At 43.1% G+C, this 26,912-nt stretch overlaps 1 protein-coding gene across 2 annotated transcripts; it reads right to left on the reverse strand.

Annotated features, from left to right (window-relative positions):
* Positions 1 to 53: 53 nt before the first annotated feature.
* On the reverse strand, positions 54 to 26,882 carry RMDN1 (regulator of microtubule dynamics 1). 2 transcript variants are annotated; one of them, XR_008306029.1, is made up of 11 exons: positions 26,558 to 26,882; positions 20,801 to 20,918; positions 19,367 to 19,454; positions 16,137 to 16,296; positions 12,974 to 13,063; positions 10,528 to 10,583; positions 8,158 to 8,245; positions 6,622 to 6,652; positions 6,048 to 6,181; positions 4,542 to 4,621; positions 54 to 3,149 (listed from the first exon to the last, which is right to left on the reverse strand). XR_008306029.1 is itself a non-coding variant. In XM_053244921.1 (10 exons), the coding sequence occupies exons 1-10, from the start codon at positions 26,711 to 26,713 to the stop codon at positions 3,111 to 3,113; spliced, it is 960 nt and encodes a 319-aa protein (XP_053100896.1). In that variant the 5' UTR covers positions 26,714 to 26,878; the 3' UTR covers positions 54 to 3,110. The 2 variants fall into 2 exon arrangements, 1 of the variants encoding a protein (XP_053100896.1); XM_053244921.1 differs by lacking the exon at positions 4,542 to 4,621 and having other exon boundaries at positions 26,558 to 26,878.
* Between the last annotated feature and the right edge of the window lie 30 nt (positions 26,883 to 26,912).

The following is a 26,912-nucleotide window of genomic DNA, read 5'->3' on the forward strand; positions in this document are numbered from 1 at the left end:
TCTTGAAGAGGAGTAACAACTGGTGCTAACAAAAGTGCAAAGGGAAGAGACAATAAGGTGCACCATGTTGTCTTTAGTAGGCAAAACATTATATATGATGTGCCAGCCTTGTAAACAGTGCCTCCAACTGATGGAAAGAACTGGTCCCTGCCCTAGAGGGCTCACAATCTAGAAACCAACACAGGCAAGATGACAGAGAACGGGGAGTGGAGGCCAAGTAAATGGAATGAATATGCAATCACCATAATTTCTAGTTACATGTATTGTATGCAGAGCTAGGTTTTAAAAAGAAAATGGAGGGAAACCAGACAGGCGCAGATCACTGAGAGGAATGATTGTCCAATCATTCAGAGCTGATTTGAGCCCACTGGTGCGAGGAGAGGGCAGGAACGTGTGGCTGAGGGGCAAAGAAAGAAGCAGCTCTATAAAGCAGCTGTTTCTTTGCTCTAAAAAAGTATATCTCCATGTATTATATGCATCATGGATTGAGGCTATTAAAGTAAAAATAATATATTTTAGTCAGAAAATTATATTTTATACACACACATATTTGGCTTGCTGGCAGTATGATATAAGAATTAGGAGATTATGCCAAAGGCTACAGGGGCGGGGGGTGTAGTGGGTTCTGCAGAGAGATTTGAAGGAAGTAATAAAAGCATCATACTTTCTGGATCTGGGAGACTGAGTTATAGGGTGAAAGGGCAGGTGTTTGAGGGAATGGGACATTCAGATGGCTGAGAGTAGCAAAGCTGAAGGAGCAAAGGTGTAATGGGAAATGAGGAGATAGAGATGAGGAGCAAGGTCACAAAGGTCTTTCATGGTAAAGACAAGAATCATAAGGAAGTCAAAGAGTTTAATGTAATCAGAGTGATGAGAGACACGAATGATTTTGGCAATAAAATGCTGATGAATGCTGGTGGAGAGGCTGAGGTGAGACAAAGGAAGACAATAGAATGCAGATACAGTAGCCAGAGTGGGAGATAACCAGGATGTGAATGAGAGCTTTTGCTGGGGGGGCAGAGAGGAAAAGCTGCATTTTTGCAATATTGCACAGGGGGATGTGACATGAATCAACTACAGGCTGGAAATGGGGAAAGGACAGAGATGAATCTAAGATAAAACCAATACTTTGTGCCAGTTCAGCACATAGGGTGGATGATGACACTGTCAATGGATAAAGAAAAACTACAAGAAGAGATGGGTATGGATGTGCACAAACCGAGGTTTGTGCATTGGTTCGGCATCACAGGGAGGGGAACAAGAGCTTTAAAATTTAAAAAAAGGAGGCGAGCAGGTACTTACCTGCTCTCTGCTGCCACATGCAACTTCTTACTGTGGCAGTGCTCTTCCCCAGAACCCGTGTTCGGCACCGGGATGCTCATGGCATCCGCGGGTGCCATTTGCATGGTCAGCAACACCATGCTGACCATGCAAATGGCGCCCATGCATGTGCGTCCTGGCACAACACGCAGGTCCTTGGTGGTGCCGCATCAGGAAGCTACATGCAGTGGCGGACCTACTCTCTTTTTTAAAGCTCCCACTCCCTTCCCTGTGGCGCTGAAGTGGTTTGGATCTCCTCCGAACTGGTTTGGCACCAAACCAATGCACGAACCATCCCTAGTGATGGGCTTGGGAGGACTGATTACATAGATTTGCTGCTGTTTTATATCTATGAAGGGTTCAGAAAACATACCCTTTGCAAGAGGAGGCTGTTGTACTTCAGGCACAGATCATCATATAAACACAAATTCTTAGGGAGATTCAGTTAATTAAGGTGCTTTCCCCATGATCATTGAGGAAGCCATAGTTTTCCCTGCTTGAAACCAGAAGGTTAATTGCTCTCCAGCAATGGAGACCATCCAGGCAAATGCAGAAAAATAGCAAAATAAGGCAGCCTGGTACCAGTACCTAACAATACCTTTGGAATTGTTCTTGAACATGTAGAATGAGATGTAAAGTTCCCCACTTAGAAGTCTTCCAAAGAAGATTGTGAATCTTCTGGTTTTGAGGAAAAGGAATAAGAGCCTAGAGTGTAAATGCTGGCTAGTGAGACTCACTCTCATTTGTTTTGCGTTTCCATTTGGATATAATCCATTTGCAACTCCAAAAGGAAGTGTACACACAGAGTGAGAAATCCTGGGCAGAAGAGAGAAACTTTGAAGAGTTAGTGCTGCATCTGGAGAGTCCTGTTGCTGCAGCATCTCATTTCCCAGGATTACCTGGGCGCACTGGGTGAGAGGACTCAGACGGCCCATGCTTCTTTAGGTTAATAAACTCATGGTGGCAGCGGCAGGGTGGGGGAGAGGGAGGAAACAGGAAGAGTTTGTAAAATTTTGGCATCAGTGTGAAGGATCCCTGCATTCTACAACTTTCAAAGGCTTTGCTGTAGATTGTTTTAAGTGTCTTGTCTTCCTCTAAAACTTCTATGTCATCCCACTATGGAAGTAGTCATACTTCATAGTATTCGTTATGTATTTCTCTCCACATGTTCAGAAAGTCATATGGACAGGCAATTAAGCATTCACAGGCAGACATGCTTCCTAGGGAAGAGCAATGTATTGCCCCTGTTTTAGAAATCACACCTGCCATCTTATTTATTTTTTAAAAAATTTCTAGCACACTTCAACTTCTTCGGAAACCCCAAATAGCTAAAGGAAGAGAGGAACAATAGATTAATGACGAGATATAACACAATACTGAAGCAAAATAATAGAATCAATTCTTCTTCAAAGGCCCTTTTAAAGGAGCCTTTACTGCTGCCAGAAAGCAAGTCGTGATGAGGCCAGAGAGGCTTCCCTGTATGTCATTCCAGAGCACTAGCGCCAGAGCCAAAAAGGTCCTGCTCCTTGTACCCAGCTGCCAGATCTCTGTTGGTGGGTGATCCACAGCAGGACTTACGAGTGCACAGGCGGGCACATTTGGAAGAAGGCAGTATTTAAGGTTTCCAGGTCCCAAGCCATTTAGAATTTGCCTGATCAAAAAAAGTTGGGAAAGTGCTACTTCTCAGAAAACCTGAGCTTCCACATGTTAATGTGCCAGGGACAGGGAAGCACCACAGGCTCTTTGATCTGTATGGAATAGACCATAGCAGTCCATACTTAGTCACTTTGTCACAGAGAGTTTAGTAATTCCACAGCTTCTTTTTGTACCTGAAATGAAAGAGGAGAATAAGATTATTTGGCCTAACGTTCTAATTATTTGGATAACTTTCATTGTTATCCTTCGCCCCCACCCCAACACACAAACAGATCCTACAATTTTGACTTAATATTAAATTTGATTTTGCAAATTTTAACTCTCATTTTTCACTTTTTACAAAGTTGAGCAAGACGACCTGAATACACAACCAGTATATGTGACTTAAAGCAAGTGAAGAGATCTACAACATTTTGCAAAAATGGGAAAATGGCACAAGCCACATTATTATTATTTATTTTTATTTTATTATTAAAACTTTTATACCGCCCTTCCAAAAGGCTCAGGGCGGTTTACATTAAAACACCTTAAAATCAGTTAATAATTAAAATAAAAATTATAAAAGATAACAATGATTAACAATTAAAAACATCATAAAACTACAATTAAACAATCAAAACAATTTAAAAACATTTTTAAAAAGCTGAGAAAGCCTGGCTGAAGAGATGTGTTTTCAGGTGTTTTCTGAAAATTGCCAGAGATGGGGAGGATTGTATCTCAGCAGGGAGCGCATTCCACAATCTGGGGGCAGCAGCCGAAAAGGCCCGTCTCTGTGTAGCCCCCAAACGAGTTGGTAGCAACTGGAGACGGACCTCCTCAAGTGACCTCAGCGGCCGGTGGGGCTCATAGCGAAGAAGACGCTCTCTTAGATATTAGGGATTCAGAGGAAGAGCTTCACAAGAATACGGGAAGCTGCTTTATACAGAATCAGACTACTGATCCATCCAGCTCAGTACTGTGTAGATTGACTGGCAACTGCTCTCTGGGGATGCTTCCCAGCCCCACCTGCAGAGACTGGGGATTGAGTCAGGGACCCTCTGCATTATGCTCTACTGCCCAGCTACAACCCTTCCCCTTAACGGGTCACCCTTCCTTTCAATTGCCACAGGGGTCTTGACTTAGCTTCTGGTCCTGCACCCTTTGGAAAGTCAGGTATTGTACTCTGGAATATGGCAGCCCACTTTGTTTCAGAAACCATGAGCAAACACCATCAGGCTCGCTCACTTGTCACTCTCATGCAAGCACTACCTCAAGAGCACAGGATAAAGTTATCCCCAACCGAATAACTCCCCCAAATACAAATGTATCTGTAATGTGTGATGTAGTGCATAGTGTTCGCTCAAATCCCCACGCTGGTATGAAACTCACAAGCGGGCTAACTTGTGGACTGCTGAACTGATTTGAACCAAATTTGGTACAGTTGTAGGGACATGTAGAGACACCTCAATGGCGTCGTTTGTGATGATGTCATCCACCCCAGTTCAAGACGGTGGATGCTTGAGGGAGAAGTTGGTAACTAACAATTAACAATATAGTGAAAGAAAGATAGACAGATTAGTTCTTACCAGAACTTCTTGTTCTTTTAAGCAATCACAGCTGGACGGGCGGGGGGGGGGCACTCATCTTCTGCCCTCTATCTGCCAGCCTACCCATACAAAATTTAAGCTAATTCAATTTCTGGGTTTCTCCTGCAATTCTCTGGTGCGAGATACCTTCCCCTTAGATTTCTTGATGTTATCTCACTTACCCTGCGACTCTGTGGTGTTATGTTAGTTTTCTTCTGGGTTCACAGTGAGTATCCATGGTTACATTAAAAAAAAAGGGGGGGGGGGTCTGTCCAACTCCGACCTTCATCTTGTCCCTGAAATTAAAGGTCCAAAGGACCCCAAACCGATTTTTTTCAGGGTCTGATTAGATCGGGTTGGACCAGATCTCAACTTCTCTGTCCATGCACAGGTCCCCTCTACACATGCTACAAAACCCTATTTAAACAGGGTTTTGAAGCCCATATAGAGGGGTGATTCAGATGAATGCTCCTTTCACGTGATCAAAGGATGTATCTAAAGCACATTGGGATGTCCTTTACTGACATCTGAGTGGGTGCATTGTGACCATGTCTCTGCCCTCAACATGTAAGCTGCCATACACTCATCCAAACAGGCTCTGTGTGTCAGAAAGATGCTCCTCCTTCCCCTAAAGTTCTATGGCTAAAGGCTTTATTCCAAGGAGGAGCCTGGCAAATTAAGGATGAGTGCATAGGCCAGTTTCAACCTTCACAAGGAGCACGTGCCAGATGTTGGGCCTCCAATTGTTTTTTTTCCATGAACTTCTGTTGGAGCTTATAAAGTGTCTGTTGCCAAAAGCATACTTCTCCCCACTGAAGAAATGACTACTAGCGAGTTTCTTAAGAGCAGATGTGTGTACAGGAGAGATACCGAAGGGGTGTGAAAGTGTAAAGTAAAGTAAAGTTGTGTCGTAGAGTCGGTGTCGACTCCTGATGACCACAGAGCCATGTGGTTTTCTTTGGTGTAAGTGGCATTAAAAGTAACAAAAAGATTGACAGTAGGCCTTTAAATCTAATTATGGGAAAGACAGGAAATGTCTAACCAGATCTGGCTGGTTAGATTTAAAAAAATAGCATCTTAGGAGGAAGGTTAGCAATTGCTGACAAGTGCAATCCATTAAACAGTTTAACTGGGTAAATCCTCCTGTCATTTAAGGCAGAGTCAATATTTCACTTGAGAAATTGCTTGCATATTAATATAATGATAATATTTTATTGTCCTTGTTTTAACTGGTTAACCAGTCTTTGGTCAGAAAGGCATAGTTAAAACATTTTAACAAAAAACCCCACACAAACCATTTGATCCCAAGATTTAACTTTTCTATTTAGCACAACACTTTCTGAGCATTCAGGTTATCAATTTACAGTTCTACATTTGAGAGTAATGGGAGCAAGGGAAGAGGGTTGGAAAATTTGTTCCGGAATGTTTGAGCTATTAAAAAATGCTGTGGCGGGGGGATGGAGAATGTCAAATTTGTTACTTTGCAGTTACAACTACTTTGCTTACCTGTTTATCATCCTCTGTATGCGCCAACCGTTCTTTGGCCTTTGTTAGCCATAAAAGGGCCAACTTTCTGTTGTTTAACTTCATGTATGCTTTTCCCAAAAAGAGCAAGTTTTTACTATAGAAGTTTGGCTCAACTACACAAAAAACAGAGGAAAAGTTTCTACTTTATTAGAAGTCTCAAACTGAACTGTTATTTTTAAACCATTTTCATTAGCTTCAGAAAAGCACTACAGTAATTTCAACATATAAAATACAGGTTGCTCTTGAATGCTAGATACTACAGTGTTTTGCTCACCCTTACACATAGGGCGAGCAAATAAGCTGCATTAGTTAATCAAATCACTTTGAAACAAAGAAATGCTTTCCTCCTGCTTCAGGTAAGAAAGAAGAAATTTCTACATTATCTCATCTCATATGTACTGGGCTTTGGAATGTTGCTTGGTTAATTCCTAGCTTGCTGCTAATTTTATGTAAAGGCATGCTACAGCTTCTCATGGCATTATCAGTGTTTTGGTTTAATTTTTTAAAAAAACTGCACAAGTGTACCTCTTCCTACAAATGCTACAACACTTACCATCTTCAGCTTTCTGGAAGTAACGTAAAGCCTGTAAAATATTAAAGTTAGTTGAGAGTAATACTGACACTTTATTCTTAGCTTTTGCATTGCACTTTTTGAATATGCAGAGCATGTATTATCTTGATGCAGTCCTTACAACAACTCTGTAAAGTAAGCAAGTACTATTGTTCACATACTGCAGCTGGGGAGCCGAGGCTACGAGATAATAGCCTGCCTAAGACAATTTAGTGAATTCCTGGCAGAGGTGAGATTTGAACAAGGGAAATCCTGAATCATAGCTTGGTCTCTGCATCAAAGCTTGGTCTCTTAGCCACTAGGGTACACAAAGTCTCTACTTCTGAATTAATCCAAGACCAGAGAGCGAAACGTCCAGAGAATAGCTCACTCTGCAAGGCAACTACTGTGTTTAATAAAATGTTATTGACTGACATTCAGACGAAGTTACTCAATAGCACTACTCAGGAGTTACTCTAAAGAACAACTAAATTTCAGTAGGACTTCTTCTAGTACATGGAGACAGGATGTCAGCTCACATGCTGCCCAAGGCAATGTGGGCCTTTCCAGTTATCTGCTATTGCCAATGGGCATCCCCTTGTGCAACTGTGTTTGCACAACTTCATGTCGGACTCCAACTGCCCGCATATAGTGGCACAAGCAATGCTCCTGCTGCCTGCGCTGCCCTGCACAGTAGGGATGTGCATGAAGCACTTTGTGCACATCTGGGGCAGCAGCGAGCAGGCACTTTAAATGGAGGAAGGGAGGTCTTACCTGCCCCTCCATTGCTCCCCTGCCACCCTAGTGTGGTGCTGTCCATAACAAACAGCCCCACTGTCCATTCTTACAAGCTACGCTGTGTGGGGGCTTCCTGTTTGGGAAAAGGATGTTCCCTGTTCCCAGCATTCCACGGGCATCATAACCTAAATGGCGTCTATGCATGCGCAGAAGCCATCTTGAGCGCTCTGCAATGTTGCTGAGCACTCAAGATAGCACACATGCAGATGCCATTTATGTGGGAACAGGGAACTTCCTGTTCCCAAAGAGGAAGCCCCCGCATAGTGTAGCTGTAAGAATGGACAGTGAAGCCGTTTGTTATAGACAGCACCATGCTGGGGCGGCGGCAGAGCAACAGAGGGGGAACTCTAATAGTTTTGGTGCCTCAAACTAGAGGTGCCGAAACGATTTGTGCACATCCCTACTGCATAGTATGTGAGACACTGTCATGAGATTTGGCGCGCACACCCCCCGCCCTCACAAAGATAAAATAATTTTAGAAGGACATACCCATTCAGAATGTATAAATTTAAATCATAGATTTTTTTTGGTTAAATGTTTTTAATATTATGCTTAGTTAATAACTGGTCAACTCCAACAAAGCTACATTTCTTCTCTCTCAAAACCTCAAGTTCTATCTGGCCAATATGCTGCTTTTTACTGCACTACAATTTAAAATGATGGACACCTTCTACATCTTTTTCTTATAATATGTTAATGATAAGAAAACAAAGAAAAAAATATGCATAGTGTACACAGTACCTCTTCATAGGTCGAGCTTGGGGGCGTTGAGAATAAAACTGCAGCTATTTTGCTCTGATACCATGGCATTTCAGCAAATGTGAAACACCTACAATAAATACAGAAAGATACTTATACATCTTTCGACTTGTTTACATACTGGAAGGAGGTGTATTGGATCTTCAAAAGCACATTATCTACCTCGAACCACATGACTGGAAGAGGGCAATTAGTCTAGAACACAAAGAGCCTATTGGACAGGCAACTTCACATAAATCCTCTCTAATAAAACGCTTGGTGTCCGTCCGTGGACGGACACCAAGCGTGTGTCCGTGCCTCCCTGCCCTGTTCTGGGCATGCGCGAAGCAGGGCAAGGGAGACACGATCGCCGGCACCCGGCAGCCATCTTGGGCGGCCAGAAGCGGCCGCCCCGAAGAAGCTGGAGAAGCGGCGGTGGGGGAGAGTGACCGAGGCGGCCGAAAGAGACGGAGGCCGGGGGCAGAGCGGAGGCCATGTAACTTAAAAAAAAAATTGCTCCCGCGGCCGACCGCCCACCCTCCCTTCCAGCTGCCGAGTCCCCCTTACCATGGCCGACTGCTGTCGGCCGTAGACAGCCCTCAATTTAAGAGGCAGAGAGGAGCTCGCAAGCAGAGCTCCTCTCTGTGCAAAGCCTCTTGCCGAACTGCCGCTTTGGGCGCTTGCGTCCCTTGCGCCCAAAGCGGCAGTTCAGCAAGAGGCTTTGCACAGAGAGGAGCTCTGCTTGCAAGCTCCTCTCTGCCTCTTAAATTGAGGGCTGTCGGCCAGGGTAAGGGGGACTCGGCAGCTGGGAGGGAGGGTGGGCGGTCGGCGGCGGCGGGAGCAATTTTTTTTTAAAGTTACATGGCCTCCGCTCCGCCCCCGGTCCCGGCCTCCGTCTCCCCGGCCTGGCGGGGGCAAGTGCCTGGGCCGATTTGGCCCTTAAAGGTAGGGGGAGCGGACGGCGGAGGGAGGGGGAATGGCGGCGGGGGGCCAGAAGCCCTGTTACTAGCGCCCGTTATTCAACGGGCCAACATTCACTTGTGGTTTAATAATATGCAACAGAACGGGTTTTAAAAACCAAGGTCACTAGGCAATCTGAACTGTGTGAAAATGCGTTCCCAGTTCCACCTCCACCTGCACAGCTACTGCAGTTGGACGATGTGCGTGTGGAAATTTAGAGTGGGAAACTGGAGAGGGGCAAATACCTTTTCTCAGCACCACTACTTCCAACAAATTCAAATATCACCCTTCAGATGCTTTTAAATAAATAAATAATAATAAAATAAAAATAAAAATAAAATTAATGCAAGCAAGCAAGCATAGGAGATCCAAGTTACACAATAACCAGGCACTTGCATTAGTTATCCAGATTTTGAAAGCCCTTCTCCAGGCCATTTCAAAATGGCTATGGCCATAAGGTTGCCAGGCCATCTCTAGGTTGGAGCAGTTCCAGCCAACCTTTTCCGTCTCAGCAGGCATTAGGAAAAAGACCTAGAGGAAAACTCCTGGTCCAGCTCCTTTTAAAAATGTCATCAATTAGGATTGGGCAGAAGGTCATTTCCCAAGAGATAAACCAATCACTGAGGTCATTCACATAATCACAAACTGTGTTCTATCCAGGTTTGAGAGCTGTGTGTGCTCCCAATATTCATCTGTATGGACACAAGGCATGAGGAAAACCTGGAGAGCTTTTCCTCCTACCGTGCTTCCACACAATCATTTCTACCCAGGTTTCCTTCTTACCTTGCTTCCATACAACTGAAAATTGGGAGCAAATTGGGAGCACAGAGAGCTCCCAAACCCAGGTAGAACACAGTTTTTGATTGTGTGGATGATCTCAAAATCTTACAAGACAGCTGGAAGTACCTGTAGGTCTTATGAAGAAGCAATCAGGCAAGTATTTTCTTATTAGCAATTGCTAAAAAGAAATTTCCATTCCTTGGGGTTATGAATAGTAATTGTTAGGTAGACCAGGAAGATGATAATTTCCAATTTGAGGAACCTTTCTAATTTGAGGAACCTGTGAAATCTGTTACAGCAATTCAGAACACTTAATACCTGTAGGGATTAGGCAGTATATGAAAGCAGGAAAATAATTCCCCTAAGATATGACTAGTCTTGCTGATTTCCCCAAATAGATTGTTGCTCTTTTCAAAAGGGCAGCTAGTCATGTCAGCTGACCACAATAAGTTTGATTCAACAAAGGGTGCTATTGCTAGAACTGTATTTTGTACTCTGCTTTCAAGCCAATGCCTAATAGATAATATACTATCAGGAAGAATCTGCAAGTCTTGAAGCCACTATAACACCATATTTTGTATTTTATCTACAAAGGGGAAATGTCAGTGACAAATGTATGCTTCTGTTTCTTACCAAATGCCCATAAGGTGAAGTGATGTAGCATCCTTTGGATTCAGTTCAATTGCTTTCTTCACACACACAAAAACAAAAAAACCCACAAAGAACAAGAACGTGTGAAAAGTTGCTCTACAAGGTCTGATTTAACATTATCATCCACACCCCCATCTGCAACCACACTGAGATTACTGTATTTTATTTATTACATTTCCTTGGAGTTCTCCTTTGTCTGGAGGAAACATACAATTTCACAACCTTTATGAGTGAGTGTGGGTGCCACTCCAAGTAAAGTTGGCCTCCATAGCTTGCTAGCCCCGTCCTGGCCCCTGCATCAGCCAGACTATGATGCTGCCCCACCCTCCACATCACTGACCACACCCCCGGCCACTGGACTTAACACCAGGTTGGAAGCCCCTGCTGATCGCCACCTCTCTTCTTCCTGGCGGCATTCAGTGCTGTTCCCTGGCCAGCATTAAGCATTGCCAGTGGTCCATCTCTCTATCCTTCAGCAAACCTTTGCACATTGTCTCCTTCATTTCAGGAGCAGACAAAGCACAGAAGGTAGTTGATGGAGGAGAGCGAGCATTTGCATGTACACCAGGAAGACCAGCCACTACAATCCCTGCTGCCTGCTTCTAGTGGGGTGCCCGGACCGGTCCGGAGGCCATTCTACAGGCCTCCGGACCAGTCCGGACATGGGAGGTTCAGGTGGATTGGGGTGGGGGGTTCCTTTAAAGGTGAGGGAGGGTTTACTTACCCCTCCTGCTGCTTCCCCCCTCCGGCGCACGTATTTTCTTTAGTAATCGGGATGGCAGGATACCTCCCTGCCGCCCCTCCCCCGCTTGGCTGCAAAAGGCTTTTAGAAGGCGCGTGCGACATGAGCATGCACAAAAGGCTTCTTAAAGCCTTTTGCAGCCAAGCGGGGGAAGGGGCGGCAGGGAGGTATCCTGCCACCCCAATTACTAAAGAAAATACGTGCGCCTGTGGGGGGGAAGCGGCGGGAGGGTTAAGCAAACCCTCCCCCGCCCTTAAAGGAACCCCACACCCTGCAGCTCCGCAGTTCCGTGCACACCCCTACTTGCTTCCAGCCAGTGTGCGACTGCTTGCTGTAGCAGGCAGTGGCCATCCAGGATTGGTGGTGTTCTCTCTGACTATGCTGGCCGACCCCCCTGGCATGCACGGGTTCATTTTTTCAGAGCATGTGTGTTCGAGAGAGAGAGAGAGCTGGCATAGCCAGAGAGATGTGTTGCTTTGTGGCAAGAGCAGGCAATGGACCGCTGCAGCAGAGGGAGTCAGAGGGGCCAGTCTGGCTGCTGCAGCAATAGGGATGCATTCCCAACATAATACCTATTCAGAGCAAGCGCCAGGTTGCCGTCAGTGACATCACCAAAGTGTTTTTTGGGGTGTTTTTTTTTAATGGCACTGAAGCAAGAGCAAGCACAGAAACATAGCATTTGTGAACAGCTTTGAATAGTCAGAGCTGTAAAAGTGTGTTTTGTTTTTTGGAGGGGGCTGGTGTCATCTCCCTTGAAACAACTACTTTCTCCTTGAGGAACTTCAGGGGCAAGCATTCAGCACAGCCCTAACAAGAAGGCTATGAGTAGCTTTAAGCTAAGAGTGAAATATTTGTGCTGAAAGGAATAGGAAATGTCTGCCAGTGAAGACAGTAGGAATGGCTGGGTGTGGTTGGAATGGCTAGTAAGATGGATGACTCTTGCAACGGAGTACTGTGCAAGAGAAATAAGGAAAAAATACGGATGGACATTATGGAGGAAATCAGGTTATTTAACATAAGATAATGATCAGAAGATAAAATCAGTGTCTTAACAGTGGGGATGATGGGGAAAGAAGTAAATTTAGCAATTTAGTAGAAAAGAATGATGGGTGTTAACAGCAGTTTGAATACAAAGTGCAAAAGTAGACAGGAGGAACCCAAGATTATTCCAGGCTGCTGTTCCAGGTTATAGTCAGTGGAGACAGAATGAACTGCTAGATGAAAGTACAACCTGTTCTTAACAAACTGAGCTTAAGAGCTGAACTTGTGCTTCAGATTGCAACATATCCTTTCTAAAAACAGTCTGAAGCATGAACCCACAAACTAAACAATAAACTGAGTCAGGGGCGTAGCAAGGTTGGAGGGGGCCCAGAGACAAGATTTTAAAATGGGCCCCTTGCTGATACACACACTTCACAATATATCGTGCACTCACACTCACATCTCCATTATGAATACAGTGAATATCGTTCACATTGAATCTAGTTTTTTTACTCTCTGCTCCTGCTGATCTCCAAGAGACTCAACATAATTCATAGGGGTTGCAACATGGGCGGGTGGGGAGTCATGCGATGTGCCTCTGGCGGGGGGGCCTTGAGGCAGTGGGGCCCCAAGACAACTGCCTCCCCTTGCCTAATGGTAGTTATGCCCCTGAACTGAGTGTGAAATAAAATTATGTTGAAATACCTGGAAGTGTTCTTTGATAACATAGGCATTTGCAATTTTTGTCTTTATTCCTTCGTAATCTCCCACATCACTGATGCAGATTGCATACCACTAAATTAAAAATGATTAAAAGAAGTTAGTGAGGAATACTAAAACTTCAAGGGAGTTTTAAACAGTAAATTACCGTCATTCAATCAACAAATTTCCACTACATTTCAAATATTAAACGATGTAGTTGAACAGTTCTGCTACTGGTTGAAATAATCAGTGTTAACCCATAGTAGTTTGAAGAGTATGAACCTCTTTTGGACTTTCAAGGAGATGCCAGTGGCCACATTACTGTTATTTGCATTATGGATCCTTTTAATTGTTAAGTCTGGGAGTACTTCTGGATCCACACCTCTCCCTGGTTTCTCAGGTTGAGGTGGTGGCCAGGGGTGCTTTCTATAACTTCTGTTTAACTTCTAGTTGACAACAAGGTTTAAATCCAGATTATGGATCAAATGTACCCCAAGAAAACCTCAAAAATAAAACGCTTGAGGATGGTATTAAGCATGACACACTTTGCAAAAAAAATAAAGTGTTAAACTTCGGAAGAGAACTTTCCTTTTTAGTAAAACAATATAATTACAAAGATGTCATTGGGATCAACAGTATCCCAAAAGGTAAAGTGCATAACAACTAAAAGAAAGTTGTGTTGGATCTAATTGATGCCACATTTTAAAAAAAATAAAATAAATCAACACACTGTGCCATTAACAGTTACATAAGTAATAGGAATGTGCATGAAACAGATCTTGCATTTTGTTTGAAGCTTGAAACAAAACACAGATGGCTGAAACATTTCATCTAAACAGTGGTCGACCCCAGTTGTTTCAACAAACCAACTTGAAACATTTCAAGTGTTTCCGCCATAGGGAACAATGGGGAAATTCTAAACACCCATTGTTCCTTATGGGTAGTTCCTAGGGACACCAAAGTGAGTTGGATGTAGGGATGGTTCGGCACCACAGGGTCCACTGATTTGGCACATACAGTGGTTTGGAACCACAGGGAGCAGGGTCTTTTAAAAAGAAGAGAGCAGGTCCTTACCTGCTCTCTGCTGCCGCATGCAGCTTCCTGCTGCTGCGTTGCTCGTCCCAAGAACCCACGTTCAGCACTTATGCAAATTGCGCCCATATGAACGTCATGTGCATCCCAGTGCTGTGAGTGGGTTCTTGGGACAAGTGCCACCACAGCAGGAAGCTGCATGCAGTGGCGGAAAGCAGGTAAGGACCTGATCTCTTTTTAAAAAATCCCACTCCCCTCCCTGCAGCGCAGAACCAGTGCATGAATCTCAGTTCATGCACATCCGTGGTTGAGTGGTAGGGCATGATGGGCTCTACCTACCACCCAACCCGTAAAAGGAAATGGGCAAGCGGTTGATTTTTAACCTTCCCCCCAACCCCCCATAGGATCGTATAGAGGGATTTGAGGAAAGGTTAAACATTTGTTTAAACTCGCAAGCTTGCCCATTTATTTTGTGGGTTGGGTGGTGGGTAGTACCCATCACGTCCTACCACCCAACCCACTTTGGTGTCCCTAGGAGGTACCCATGGGGAATAATGCAGTGTTTAGAGTTTCCCCATTGTTCCCTATGGCCAGAACAAGCTGCACTACGGAGTACACACACAAGTTTTGCATTGAAATTTGCAATGCATTTTGCAACCCTGCCTTGAAACCGCTGCATAAACACACAGTAAATGGGAATCTGTCCCTCTCAACACAGAACACACATTTCAAATACAGTCCAAAAATGGCCCAAAACTAATCATTGAACCAGAATCCACTGCCAGCCATAGTCCCTGTGCTACAGTAACATCATTGGCACAAGTTTATCTCTTTCACACAATTAGGACTCCTTAATTGTCCCACAATTAGGACTCAATATCAATTAGGACGCAATACCCTAGTATTGCAACATCTGCCACAGCAGCACCCTTACCATCAAGCATAGCCATAAGCTCAACTACAGCAACTTTACCCATATTTTGCCCAATTACACCTTGCAATGAAGATTGCAGAGCAAACCAGAGCAGTGAGTGTGAAGCACAAGTTAGTCTCAAGGGCAGACATGGAGCTCATTACCGAAATCACCAAGAAATATTACACACACACAGAGCTGCCTCTGTCCATTTCTCGCCACAACACTATCTCAGAAACAAAGCAAGCCACAACTCAAGCAAGGAAGGCACCCAAGTTCTGCTTTTGTCAATCTGAGATCCAGCAAAACAGATAGTTATAGCAGCAATAGCATGACATATTATACTTAATGCTGAGAAAAGAAAACCACAAAATCAAACTTTCCTTCTCCTCTCCTGATGTATCTTCTTCAATAGAGGCATAAGGGCTCACTCTGCCGCCCAGTTCCTTTGAATACACTTTGAAATTCCCTCCTCATGTGTTCACCCTTCCCTCCACCCACCCCCTGCCACCAATTGGGGCACAGTTGCCCATGACAACACTTGATTTCTATGATTAACAAGCCACCCAAGAAGCAAGGAGATCTCAAGCCAATCGGGAGCCAGTGCCAGAAAACCAATCAGCAATGGAAGAACAGGCCTCCAAAATGGTGCTTGAATCGCCAAAACGTTTCAATAAAAATGAGGTTGTTTTGTTCTGAGCTCAAAATGGCCTGTTCCGATGTCAAAATATTTTGCACATCCCTAATAAGTATAGCAGTGCAATGATCATGAGTTGTAAATTACCATTAACAGAAACAAAACATTTTACATAACTTGCAATCACAGCACATGCAACTCAGGCAGCCTATGCATAATTACTACTTTCCACAAATGCACAAGTTGGACAGACAAAAGCACATTGTTGCTACAATGGTGCTTTAACCACAAAAGAGACACCCATTCTTTTCTTCATATCAGCAGTAACAGGCCCTACCAGTTCTGAGGCTGCTTCTCTTGAAGTCTCAGACAAGCTGACTATGTTTCTAGACTGAACCCAGGGTTTGACTAACTCCAGATCCAAGTCTGCTAGAGAGAGACGTCTTTAGGGATGTCCACTCCATCGTGTTCAGCTTCCAAACAATACAGGCATTTTAAAAGCTTCAGCAAAATTTTAGCCTGTTTCCACATGTGAGAGAATGGGCAAAAACACCGTTTCAATTAAATTACTTTGTCCAACTCACCTTGTGCACTGCAAAAATTGATGGGTCTTTTTCAAGCGCCTTCTTTGCATAATCAAGGGCTTCGTATGTCAACTCCTTCTTTTTCTCCGCAGAAGTATGACTAAGCTGAGCTACGTCACGTAATGCTCGAGCCAGGCGCCACAATAACTCAGCATTCTCACTAGTATAAACACAAACAATAGGATGCATTAATCTGTAAAACTGATCATTGCCTACAGTCAGTGCAAACAGAACTATGAGATAGAGAATCCAAATGAATCATGTGTCCTCCCCCTCTTTTGTATGAATTTCCTACCACGCTTATCAAAGCTAATCAAGGTAAAACATTACATATGCAGAGCTGTTTTCACTACCACTGTTAGTTATATACTGCAGTTTACAAATTCAGTTCTAACCATAGTTGTAAACAGGGTTGATAAAAATAGAGGATTTTGAAAAAATAAGATTTTTAAAATTTAAATCAGATTTTATTTAAAAAAAATTTTTTTTAAAGAAGCTAGGTCAAAGATATCATCATGAATATTAATCATAACTTCTAATTATATTCTATGAAAATGTTAACAGCAGTATATTGGGATGAGAGAGAACAGTCCTGATCAATCCTATTCTGCAGGTGGTGTGTACATGCAACACAGACAGTCAAGTCCTTGCACATGCCCAGACAGCCCCACCTCTAAAGTGCAAAGACAAAGAAGGTCAATAAATGAATAGAGGATTTGTGGGGTGTGGAATAGATCTGACCGAGGAGGAGTCTGGATATAAATGCAAGGGATAGGAGAAGGGAACAGAAAGTGAAACCAAAAGTAGACAGAACATATTCATGAAGTCCTGAGGACATTTTTTTCAAATATATTCTCCATTGTAGAAGGGAAACACCTATCCTGGCAGCAGGCTGTAAAAAGATACTCCATTTGGGAATATTTAAATCAAGTTCCTGTATCTGTGGGAATAGGCATGCATGTAAAATACAGACAGTGCAACAAAGAAATGCAAGGCCTGGTTGCCCAAATGAAACAGCATTATGAGAAGCAGTGTGTACCTAACTAAAAATGAAACCTAAATCTATCTCTGAATATGTATAAAGGTTATATTAGACAACAAGAATGTACTTTTACTAGAAAATAAAGAAAATAAAGATGAAACAGAATCTAGGGATGTGCACAAACCTGTTTGGAGGCCTTTTTACGGGCCTCCGAACAGGTTCGAACACTGGCTGTTTCGAATGTTCGGCAGCGGTGGTGGGTAGGACTTTAAGGGTGGAGGAGGGTGCACTCACCCCTCACCCTGCCGGCGCTGGAATTCTGTAAAATCCCTCGGAGCAGCAGCATACCTCCCTGCCACCCCTTCCCATCTTCGGCCAGAAGTACCAGATGTGCATGCGCATGCCGCGATTGCCCGCACATCTGATGTGCACGAGCCACCCCCACCCGGTTCTATGCATATCCCTAATAGAATCTTCCTGATTAACTATTTAAATTGTGATTTAAATAGTTAAAATCAAGTCCTTCTGTAAAGCTATTTAAATCATGATTTTAATCAATTTGATCTAAATCAAATCAAACCTGGTTGTAAACTGTGATTTGAGCAAACCATGGTTTGCAAAAAGCAGCAACATCGGTGTAATGCTGCACCACAGCTACACAAATGATAAGAAGAAGGACTGATATTCAGGAGAGGAGAAATGGTTAAGAGATGAGGAAGCATTACATCTACACCAGATGTATGAAGCATACACTGAGTGTTTAATTAATTAACTTGATTCAGTTGTTGAATCACTGTTTATAGTTTTACACAATGAAGAAAAAGAGGAGATTCACAAGCTTTGACAGCAAACAAGAAAACCGATGCAGTTTTGACAACACTAATGAGCATTCCAACTAAAGAGATGAAAGAAGAAACAAAACTACAAGATTTCTTTCCTGGCCTTTCTAATTGCACTAAGTATTACACATACTTTTGATTTTTCCTGAAATCCATTTCAAGGGGTCACTCATTTTTTCTATTGGTTATTATACTCTACCTCAATGTTTTTAAGCTGTAGCAAGTAAAATTTTTCCAAAATCTAACAGTAACCACTTCAGTTTCCCTATTCTTTTCTGATGTTAAAGACAAGAGCGCAAAAAGAGAATGCAAAATGAATTTTAGACCATTAATTTTTTATGAACTTCAGTGAGCATTTCAGGACTGGGGGAAAAAAAATCAACTTCCTGATCTTATTAGCAGATTGCTTGTTGGAAAGAACATTTTAATTCACAAATAGCATATAGCAGAGAACAGAAAGGTTACAATAAGCAGTAATAATCAAAAAAACCTCTCATCTTTAATATGAGTGTTCAGCTGCTCTGTGAGGTCTTTCTTCAGTCCTTTAATTGTAGAATATATATTAGCCAGTGACTCTGTCTTCCTAAACCTGTGCTACCACAATAAAAGTGTGCAATTAAAAATAGTGTGCTAAGTAAAATAAGAAAGTCGTGAAAGCAGATGGGAAGAAGGCCTTGCTACAAGGAAAGAAAGCTGCTGGTACTAAATGTTTAAACTACTGCTGCAATTTGGGCATTTTCAACCACAGCCAGATTTATGGGACTATACAGTACTCCAATCTCTTTCCATAGCACACTCTTTTTGTAATGCCCTATATAACTACAACAGCACAAACCTACGTAGTTCTGATTTCTTACTTCACTGGCAGCATCAATCCAAGCAGGAAATCTTATTGCACTGTCTCGTTCCAATGTTCTTTTTGGTCAGCAGATTTCACTGAAAGGAAGCATTACTAGATACAGTAATGGCTTATGAACCCAGAATGTGGTGTAGAGTATCTCCACCCAGCAGCACCTGCTTACCAAGAACCCATTCTCTCTCTTCCAATCTCACCTGGGCCATGAACTCACAAGGTGGCCTTAGGCCATCAGATTCAAGACAGACAAGAGAAAATAATTGTGTGTTAGGTGAGAAAGTAAGTTATGGAATCCACTGCCTCAGGGTATGGCAATGGTCATTGACTTAAGATAGCTTTAGAGTAGGGCTGAGGCAAATGGTGCTCCAAGTTTCAGTATCTTGCACAAAAATTGCTATTACAACAATACTGTCCCCTTATCAAATCCCCAGAGTATTTCCCCTACTATCACAAGTGAAAATGATACAGGAAAAACGATTCCTATTCTACAACCAGAGGTAGGCACTAAAAGGCACTGTAATTTAGTCATGGCAGGTGGGCAATAATTATATACCTGTTTTTGTGTTGGTTCAACAACTGATAGAGTTTTTCAGTTTCCCCACTCCCATACAGGTAATCTGCTTGATCCAGGACTTCATCCACTTAGGATTGGGTAAAACAGAAAAAAGTGTTAAAATGAAATCCCATCAAGTGTATATTAATAACTTTTAAAAAAAGAACAACCTAGTTGGTTGTTCACAAACAGCAGCAGTGGGTTAGCATTATATTTTCAGTTCCTCACACAGCCAAGAAATACAGTTAAAATACCAGCTACAGTATCTTTATGCCACATTAACAATGGGATGCATTTTTTTAAACAATCATTTTTAATTTTATTTCCGGTTACAAATGGGAACAACAATACATTTTAATATTTTGTCACCTAAAGGGCATAATGGAATGGAACAAACAAAGCCAATTTCATCATATAGGTTTAACGCCTTTAAGGCCCACATTTGTAAGTTACATAGAAACACATACCACTGTGGTTCAGTGTCCCTCATTTAGGTTGAAAGTCTACTTTGGGGGTGTAGAATTGAGAGCAAAGTGGCAGCAGAGAAAGTTTATCCCTACACCTCTAAACCATTCCTTAGAAGTTCTTCTCCTTACAGAATTTCAAGTGCATGCTTTAAAATAGATTTAAAATCTAAGATTTTCAAACCATGGTGGGTTAGTAACTTCACAGAACCCAAACATATTTACTTTGAAGGAAGTGTAATTAATCCCAGCAGCTGGCATCCTAACTAAATTATTCAATGGAAGTCCTATTGGAATTAAGTAGTCCTTTAGTCAGAAATTTATGTCTGAATGTGTATTGAAAACCACAACCTAATAACCAAAGGCTGAAGATGCATAACTGCATAGAATATCTTGCACGTGGCATCCTGGTAGACATCTGCAGTACTCATTACAAGCTACAACTTATAAGAAGTCAGGTATATGGGCCTGTGCCAACATATCATCCTCAAATAGAAGCCCAGCAGAGAGGGAAAGGGAGAGTCCATCTACCTCCCACCCAGTGCTGCCTGGAGTGAGAGACTAGGTGGGTGCTGGGGTTCCTTCTGCTGTTGCCTGCCTGTTTTTGCTTCCCCTGTGGGGCTGCAGCCTCAGGTTAACATCTGTGGGAATTGGGGGCAGGATTGGGACCAGCCCCTGAGTGAATCAGCTGTTCCTCGGATCACCTGCACTGTTTTGGGCTTGATAGGAAGGCTCCTTGTGGTGGCAGGCCCGCCACCGAAGGGGTGACACTAAAGGGGGTTGCCCCTTTGGGGGAGAATGAGGGCGAGAGCTAGGGGGCTTCTGGTTAATTAGCTTTAAGCTGTTTTAGACTTGGGTTGATTTGAAAACGGTTGAAGACAGACAGTTCTTGAACCTGAGTATTGGTGAATCTTGTTGCTAACCTCCTGTGTATGGTTTTCTAATGCTATATATGAAATTTTCATCTTACCTTGGACGTTAGCATGAACCACAGCAGATTGAGAGATTAATGTGTATGCTTCATAACCCAAGACAGACAGTGCTGAGAATGCAAGTCCTCTTCTGAAAATTCCAGATTTTCCAAGCACCTGAGAAAGACAGAATGGTTGCAGCCATATTTATTTGGAAACAACATTTACTTGAATATATGGAATTTTCTTAGAAAGAATGTTGTAGTGTTGGAAAAGGTACACAAAATGATCAGAAGCCAGGAGCACTGCCCCACAAGGAAATATTTTGGGTTCCTTAATTTCACAAAAATGTGACTAAAGGGGGATATGACAGATTTATAAAATTATGTATGGTATAGAGAACATGAATAGAGAAGTTCTTCTTTCTCTCCCATAATGCCAGAAGCCAGCATAAGCCTATGAAGCTGATTGGCAGGCGATTCAGAACAGAAAAAAGGAAACATTTTTTTACATAATACATAATTAATCTGCGGGATTCACTGCCACAAGAGGATACATTAGATACTAGCCTACAAGGCCTTATAAAGGAGATACGACAAATTCACGGAAGACAGTCTATCAATGGCTACTAGTCCTGAATACTATATGCCAACTCCAGGTGCAGTTCAACAAGCTCAAGGGTGCTTCAGACAAATTCATGAACAGCAGCCTCATGTGCTACATTGCAAACTGTTTTTGCAACTGATAGACTTGATAGATTTTAGTCACAAATCTGGATAGGAAATGGAGAATCAGCTGCTCAAAAAGAAGACTCAAAACTCCCAGTGGGATCTTTGGATTCCAGCAGATGTTTCCTAAACTTAGTACTTACAATCTATTTTGTTTTGGAAACAACTGAAAGCACAATATCAAAATACAAAAACTCCAGTTTAAGAACAAAAGTCTGATCAAACTAAATAGATCATGCCAAATGAAAACAGTAGCATTTCTAGAACAAAAATGCATTTCAGCTATAGCTGAACAAACAAGCATTTATACATAAAACAAGCATTTGTATTTATTTCATGAAGTATGGTGTTCTACTTTTTACAAATAACTTCTTAATTTATAATGATGTAGAGTGTTAATTTCTTAATTTTCAGTGTAAAGCAAAGTTGTGAAGTCGCTATTTAACACATACAAAATTCATTATTTAGCACCACGCTACACATTATTGTACACAGCTGAACTGAATATGTATTGCAGCTTAAATTAAATTTAAAAAATCCTAAAACAAGTTCTTAATTGTATGGTTCTAAGGGCACCAAAAGAATCAGGAACTAACTAGCAATTTACTTTGTCACCAAACATAATACAACATTTATTTCACTGAATTTTGTTGTGGAATGTACAACATCTGAACTATACATTTTAACTATACCTAATCTACTGGGCTATTAACGGTCATTTGCCATGGAGCAAACCAAACTCAAACCGGGTCAGAGAGGGTTTCCTCCCAGAATAGAAACAAATCTAAAATCTCTTGATTGCCTTGAAACTGAACCACTGAACACAAAGAGTGGCAACTGGTTCAAACCCAGTTTAATAATCAGACATGCAACAGATTAGGTGGTGAGCTATATTTGGAGAAATGATATTTCCCAATGCACCATGAGAGACTGGTAGGCAGGGTCTAGGACTAGGAGTCCTCGTGGTGTTCCAGTACAGACTTGCCTGCCTACCTGCCGGCTGTTGTCCAGCAACAAGACCTCAATATGCAGTATTCTTTAACTAAAGCTGCAAGCCTCTTGTGTGTCCTTTGCTCTTCAATTTCTTTCTCTTATATATTTTTTGGAAAACATTTTAATAATCCAAAATTAAACAGTCTAAATCAAAATATAATGATTTTATATCAAGTGCAATTGTTACAGCTGTGAGCAAAAGAGTTCTGCATATTCTGAAATTAATCTATACCCATTCAAAATTCCTGAACTAAACTTCTAATAGTTGGTATCTAACGCAAGAGTTTCACACACACAAACACACAGTCAACTGAACCCAACTGGCTCCGTGATCTATTTCACACGTTATGGGTTAAGACTGAAGATATACAATGTATAGTCAACGTACATCTCAAGGTGCCCCTGTGTATATGGACACTACTTTCTCTCCTGAAAGTCTCCTGCCTTAGTAACCCTCCATTTTTGCTGACCCCGCTGTCCACCATATCCTGGAACATTTTAGAGGGTCCTAGAGTCCACAAGAGTGGCTCTTTGGGGGTGCAGTACAGATGAAGGATGAAAAGGTCCCCTTGTGGGAACTTATCAGGATCCAGCCCACTGTATATCACTATCTTTGAAACAACTACAGCTGTGCATACACATACCAGGGGAAATCATTTAATGCAAACATTTGTGACAGCTCTAACATACTATCATATGATCATTAAATTTTCATTAAACCAGGGGAAATCATTTAATGCAAACTTTTGTGACAGCTCTAACATACTATCATACGATCATTAAATTTTCATTAAACATGGGCCATCCAACTGACAGTCAAATGCATCCATCTTTAGTCACCGGAGACAAGGTTTTTAAACATATATAATTCACTTTTCCCTTCATATTGACAGCCATTACCAGCTCAATGAGACATATACCTACACACATTGAGGAAGTGATGATTGCTTAGTCTAAATATAGCTACGGACTTCATCTTGTTACTACAGAACAAAGGTATGTATGCTGAAAGCTGCTCCAGTTAACAGTGCAAATTCCAGTTTCAGAAGAGCTGGAAACAGAATTCATATTTTTTTTTAACCTAGGACCTGAAAATATTTAAACTCTTAAGCACCAGCCTTCTATTTTTAAGACTCACTCAGATTTTTTGAGGCAAGGCCTGATTATCAGCACCTGAAGTAGTAAGCATTTGAAACAAAGCTTGTATTTATTTCAGCTTTATCATTAACGTTCTCTGTGCAAAGTGCACCATTGTTCAAGTTATCCTAATACAAACAGCCTGATCCTAACTATATTTATGCTGAAGTAACTCCCAGTGGTTTCCATACAATTGATTTCCAAATAAGTAAGAACTTTGATCTCACTCACAATTAGGGATGTTTGTGAGGGGAATTCCTCCCTCGCAAGAGCCATAAGAATACAGGACGCTAGCTTATATACTTAGGCAGACAATTGGGCCATCTAGCTCAATATTGTCTACACTGACTGGCAGTGGTTTCTCCAAGGTTTCAGGAAGGAGTATTTCCCAATGCTAGCTGGTGCAGTCTATCATCGGCTACTAGCTGGAGGGCTAAAGGCCACCTCCAGCTTCAAAGGCAGGATGTCTCTGAGTACCAGTTGCAAGGGAGTAACAGCAGGAGAGAGGGCATGTCCTCAACTCCTGCCTGTGGCTTCCAGCGGCATCTGGTGGGCCACTGTGCAAAACAGGATGCTGGACTAGATGGGCCGTGGGCCTGATCCAGCAGGGCTGTTCTTATGAGATGCCAGGGATTGAATCTAGGACCTTCTGCATGCATTGCAGTTGCTCTACCTTTGAGTTACAGCCCTATCACTAAAGGTGACATACATGGGTCTCCAATCCAGACCCTGACCACACGAAGACCTTTAGCAAGGTGGCTTTATTGTGTGCGTAGTCACTGATATATAATGCACCCAGATGTATCTGTAGCTAATGCCATTGTGAGACTCTGAGGGTATTCATAACATGCATGCCTTCCATTTTTTTTGCCAGGAACTGCAAGTTGTGCATACAGGCCAGGATGAGGGGTAATTTTCTGATGCCCGAGGGTAGGGATGTGCATAAACCGAACCTGTTCAGAGGCCCTTTTACATGCCTCTGCATGGGTTCGAAAGACCTGTGGTTCGGCCAGTTCAAATGTGGGAGGGGATATCTTTAAGGGCACGGGAGGGTGCTCTCACCCGTCCAACCACATTTCCCCTACTTGGTGCTACAATTTAAAAGAGTCAGGTGGGGCAGCAGTGTATCTCCTTGACGTCCCGTTGCCTCATCGGACTGGAGGTACCTGGCGTACATGTGCACATTGTCATGTGTATGTAAGCGTGACGTCCGCATGCATGTGCCGACGTCCGCATGCACGCTGGGTACTTTCGGTCCGACGGGGCAACAGGGAGGTACACTGGCACACCAGACCCTGCAGCGCCGGCAGGGGAAATGCAGCGGGAGAGGTAAGAGCACCCTCCCCTCTCCTCCCCTTAAAGGTATCCCCCCCTCCACCCTTGAGCTGCCTCCTGCTGGTTCCATGCACATCCCTACCCTAGGGCAGTGGTACATAATTTCAACCCTTCAGCTGTTTTGGGGCTACAATTCCCATAATCCCCAGCCAGAAGGGCCAACAGTCATGGGTGATGGGAGCTGCAGTCCAACAACAGCTGGAAGTTGCCCAGCCTTCTAGGATGAGAAGTGCCAGATGCAACCTACAGTAAAGCAAACCAAAGCCAAACCATCTATTAGGTGGACATATTTGATACCAAAAATTAGGTGGACATATTTGATACCAAAATGTAGTGACACATGAAGGAAAACATTCAAACAGGCATAATTGCCTTACAGCAAAATCCTATGCATACTTATTCAGAATTTAGTCCCACTGTGTTTAGTGGGGCTTGCTCCCAGTAAAGTATGCCTAGGATTACAGCCTTAGACTGACATTGAAGATTCATGGTTAGAGTTTGAGAATCCTTCCTGCATCAGTAACCTTATCACACCCTGTCTTATTTACAAAAGGCTTACATTAGGCTAAAGTAAGGATTGGGTCATTGGCCTCAACAATGGTGTTCCGTGTTGAAGCTCAGCTCAGGAATATATGCAACTGCTATGCACACTTATCTGGAAATAAGCACCACTGAGAACTGTGGGACTTACTTCTGAGTAAACACGCATAGGATTGGACCTCTCAGTAATAATAAGCTACCACAGCCAGGGGCATAGCAAGGGGAGAGGAGGCCCGTGTTCGCCCCTCTCTCTGGTGGCCCCTCAGAGTGATGGAGATAATGAAGAAAGTAGGGAGGGGTGGAAATGGGGGGCCCTCAGGAGCTTGGGGGTCCAGGTTCTTTGAACCCATTTGCTCAATTATGGCTACACCCCTGACCACAGCTGACTAGGGTTGACAACTGTCCCTTATTACGCAGGATGCTCCTCATTTCAGGAATGAAATGTTGATCCCTACAGGGACAGCATCTGTCCCTCTTTTATTCAATAGCATATAATTCAATTACATATATGTCAATGATACTCACTCACTCATTCATTCATTTGATTTCTATACCACCCTTCCAAAATGGATCAGGGCGGTTTACACAGAGAAATAACAAATAAATAAGATGGATCCCTGTCCCCAAAGAGCTCACAGTCTAAAAAGAAACATCAGATAGACACCAGCAACAGTCACTGGAGATACTGTGCTGGGGGTGGATAGGGCCAGTTACTCTCCCCCTAATAAAAAAAGAAAATCACCACGTTGAACGTATCTCTTTGCCCAGTTAGCAGGGCTCAGGCTCTTGATTACCACTGCATACACCTCCCAGACCCACAAGCCAGCCCCCGCCCCCAACATGTGTCCCTCATTCTGGCAATGAAATGTTGGCAACCCTACAGCCGATTCTCATAGGCATGCAACTGAATACAGGAAGGGATTAAAAGGGAGAATGGGAGGAGTTAAGGAGGGAGTCTCCTCTCCTTGCATAGACTCCAGCTTCGGGTCTCTACGGGTGGAGAGTGCTCCACCTCCCGAGAGAAAGGAAGCGGAGAGCAGGAAGGGATGCAGAGATGCACTCAACGGACAAGCGCAATAGCACCTCGCTTCTGCCGCCACTGCCTCCTTGTCTCGAGAAAGCTCGGCGCTGCCAGCCGCATCTCATTTTCGGAGCCTCCCAGAGCAGTCGTGTCCCTGCCCAATAGGCACCCCGGCATAAATGTCGCGCTGCTGCGACGAGACCGTTGACAGCCGCCATGACGGGAACCTTTCCCCTCCGCCTTTCCACACAGTTCACCAGGCCTCGCCCACACCGGAAGCAACGGCTGCTCAAGCCCGCATCGCTATAATCCACACATTAAAACTGTGGAGCAACGTCTTAAAAGAGCCGGGTTGTACAGCAGCTGGCACCCTTTAGTTCCGGCCTCAGGGTCGGAATTCTCTAAAGCTGTTGCTTA

This window comes from Hemicordylus capensis, chromosome 4 (genome assembly GCF_027244095.1).
Source record: "Hemicordylus capensis ecotype Gifberg chromosome 4, rHemCap1.1.pri, whole genome shotgun sequence".
Lineage (NCBI taxonomy): Eukaryota > Metazoa > Chordata > Lepidosauria > Squamata > Cordylidae > Hemicordylus > Hemicordylus capensis.

Bases quoted from the DNA above. Each gene is read 5' to 3' on its own strand.
- RMDN1 (XM_053244921.1), bottom strand. From the start codon at position 26,713: ATGGCGGCTGTCAACGGTCTCGTCGCAGCAGCGCGACATTTATGCCGG. The intron at 19,455-20,800 runs GTAAGATGAAAA...CCCAATCCTAAG, and splicing joins GGTTCATGCTAACGTCCAAG to TGGATGAAGTCCTGGATCAA. The intron at 6,653-8,157 runs GTACTGTGTACA...AATATTTTACAG, and splicing joins CAAGCTCGACCTATGAAGAG to GCTTTACGTTACTTCCAGAA.